The sequence below is a fragment of the Seriola aureovittata genome, chromosome 23 (genome assembly GCF_021018895.1).
Source record: "Seriola aureovittata isolate HTS-2021-v1 ecotype China chromosome 23, ASM2101889v1, whole genome shotgun sequence".
NCBI lineage: Eukaryota > Metazoa > Chordata > Actinopteri > Carangiformes > Carangidae > Seriola > Seriola aureovittata.
The window spans coordinates 2640335-2642834 of NC_079386.1; the positions used below are offsets into that span (position 1 = coordinate 2640335).

General features: G+C 43.4%; 1 protein-coding gene across 1 annotated transcript in view; it reads right to left on the reverse strand.

Annotated features, from left to right (window-relative positions):
• Positions 1–42: 42 nt before the first annotated feature.
• vgf (VGF nerve growth factor inducible) overlaps positions 43–2500 on the reverse strand; it is a 6591-nt gene continuing 4133 nt past the window's right edge. Inside the window, exon 2 of the mRNA XM_056368328.1 lies at positions 43–2500. This exon is cut by the window's right edge and continues 1977 nt beyond it. Coding sequence (XP_056224303.1) covers positions 2296–2500 — 205 coding nt within the window. The 3' untranslated portion in view covers positions 43–2295.

Here is a 2500-nt window from a genome sequence, read left to right on the forward strand (position 1 = left end):
CCTCTCAGACTCACATAGAAATTATCTGTGTCCACAATGAAGCACTTTTGTAATAAAATAGTCGACTTTATTTGTTTCTTTGTATGTAGCAAAAGTAGTCATTGACATGCGCATATTTACATCCAGCAAACACATGTTTATTACGACGGTTATAACAAGGTACATCTAGAAAGACCATGGACACACGACTCCAACAATGATGCTCAGGTTCACTAATGTCATCGTTTCTGTCACTTTAAGATTTTTTTATGCTTTTTTTAATTGATGCTTGTACAAAAAGGAGCAGTTTTTAAATGCAGGTATAGAGAAACGTGCAGACGCCGTACCTCACCCCTCCTTCTCTCTCTCACTCTGTGACTTTTCAACTTCATAAAAAAATAAAACAACAAATGAAAAAGATGACAGAGACCTTTGTTTTTCACTTCCCGCTCTGTTTGACTTCTTCAGCGTGAGATTGTCGATGCCGTGACTCGGATCTGTCGGCGACACAGATGCCGAGGTTAGCTCGTCCCTTAGCAACAGACGGCCACAAAGGTCAACAACACCTACAAACAGGGAGCGACACTTGCTCCTGAGAAACGGTGTTTGTTGATGACTGATTATCTGTAGCCAGGTGATGTATGTCATCCAATCCCAGCAGTGGAAAATCCCTTTGTTATGTTTGAGAGAGAAATCTCTTCCCTAAAACATCTAGAGAAGAAGAGAAAAAGTCAGAATAGTCTTCATGATGATGATGATGATGAGGATGAATATTAAAATGACATTAACTGCTCCTCACTGAGCAGCTGCAGCTGAACCGTGGAGGGTATCTCTATAGGAGGAAGATAACGTTGGTGATTGTCGTATGACATGTCGTACAGTTAGTGTGAAGACTTTCCTTCTCTGTTGGTAACATTTACTAAAAACTACAGTGAGAAGCTGTTTTCTTTAAATAAATGAATCTGTGTTGTAGGAGCAGACAGGGCGGGGAAGTCTTCCAGAGCTGCGCCGGCACATTGTGTGTTCGTTCTCTTGTTGTGTAGTAAAGAACAGTAAGCCTCCACCACTGCAGCCTCCTCTGTAGGTGTCAGCTGTAAAAGATGCCGTATAGAGTCTGACCAGGGTTTGGCACCATAGCAACAAGGTAATTGAAGTTATGCAAAAGGATGAGTCATCAAAGCCATTATAGTGGTGTGAGTGTGGCTCCACAGCCCTGTGGATGAAATGTGCTGTTATACTTCATGATCAGGAGGTGAGTGTGTGAGTATGTGTGTGTGTGTGTGTGTGTGTGGGGGGGATTTCTATACAAAAAACACAACATGACACATTCAGATACATTCAGATGAGTGCAGGAGTGACTCGGACATTAGGCCACTCACACATCTTTATCTCTGAGAGGTGACACTACATGGTCAAAAGGATGTGGACACCCTGTGCTGAAGGGAAACCTTACAGTGATATTTTAGATATTAAAGAAGCAGATCGTGTTTGGTCATTTCCTGTTTCATCATGACTCCTTTTCCGACTCAGTTTCCCAGTTTGTTGTGGGAGAACCTGACTGGTCAACGACTCATGGATGATCTGGATCACGTGACACTGACCCAGGATTGGTGTTGGACTGCACTGATGTGTCTGGAACTGGTTCAACATCTGGATGAAAGGCTCAAACCAGAGGAGACTGTTACAGCAGCACATTAATGAGAATCTGTTTTATTGGCTCTTTTATCACATGACTGAATGTTTGGTGTCCACATACCTTTGTCAGTGTAGCAGAAATCATTTCTGATAAATGATGTTTATGATTTTTTTTTTCCTGCCTGAGATAATACCACAAATGTTCTTGTGTCTACATAGTAAAACTCCACCACCATCATCATCATCATCATCATCATCATCATCATCATCCATCTCTCTCTGTGATTGGTCCGACTGATTTGTTAAAGGTGCAGCAGAATGAAGCATCCTCCTTTGCTGGCATTGTATAATGTCCAAACGGAGAACGTCTTCATGCCGGGGGTTGGGATGAGAAGTCCAGACCACGTCCATCCTCTTGCCCCTCCCTCACAGAGGAGGGGTGTAGTTCTATTTTATCCAGATCACCTCTGGAAGAAAAGGTCCTCTGTAACGTCCTCGTCCAGACAACAACCAATCAGAATGTTAGAAAGAAACTTGTAACATATGAAAAAAACGAAAACCAAACACCAGCAAATCAAAATGAAAAAGAAAAGCCCTCTGGTCATCTCTCCTTATTTCCATCTCCCTCCTCTCACTCTCTCTCTCTCTCTCTCTCTCTCTCTATCTCCCTTCATCCCTCCTTCAGTCCTTCATCTGCGGTCTCTTCATCAGTATCTGTTGAATGTATTTCTGCAGCTCGTCACGTCTGCTGCTGTCTGACTGTTTTCCCGCCGCATAATACTCTTCATCTCTCGGGCCTGAGTAATACATCTGCTGCTGCTCGGGAGAGATTACAGGCATCCGGGGAGGGGGGCGTGCTTTGGGAACGGGGAGCGGCTGAAATGTC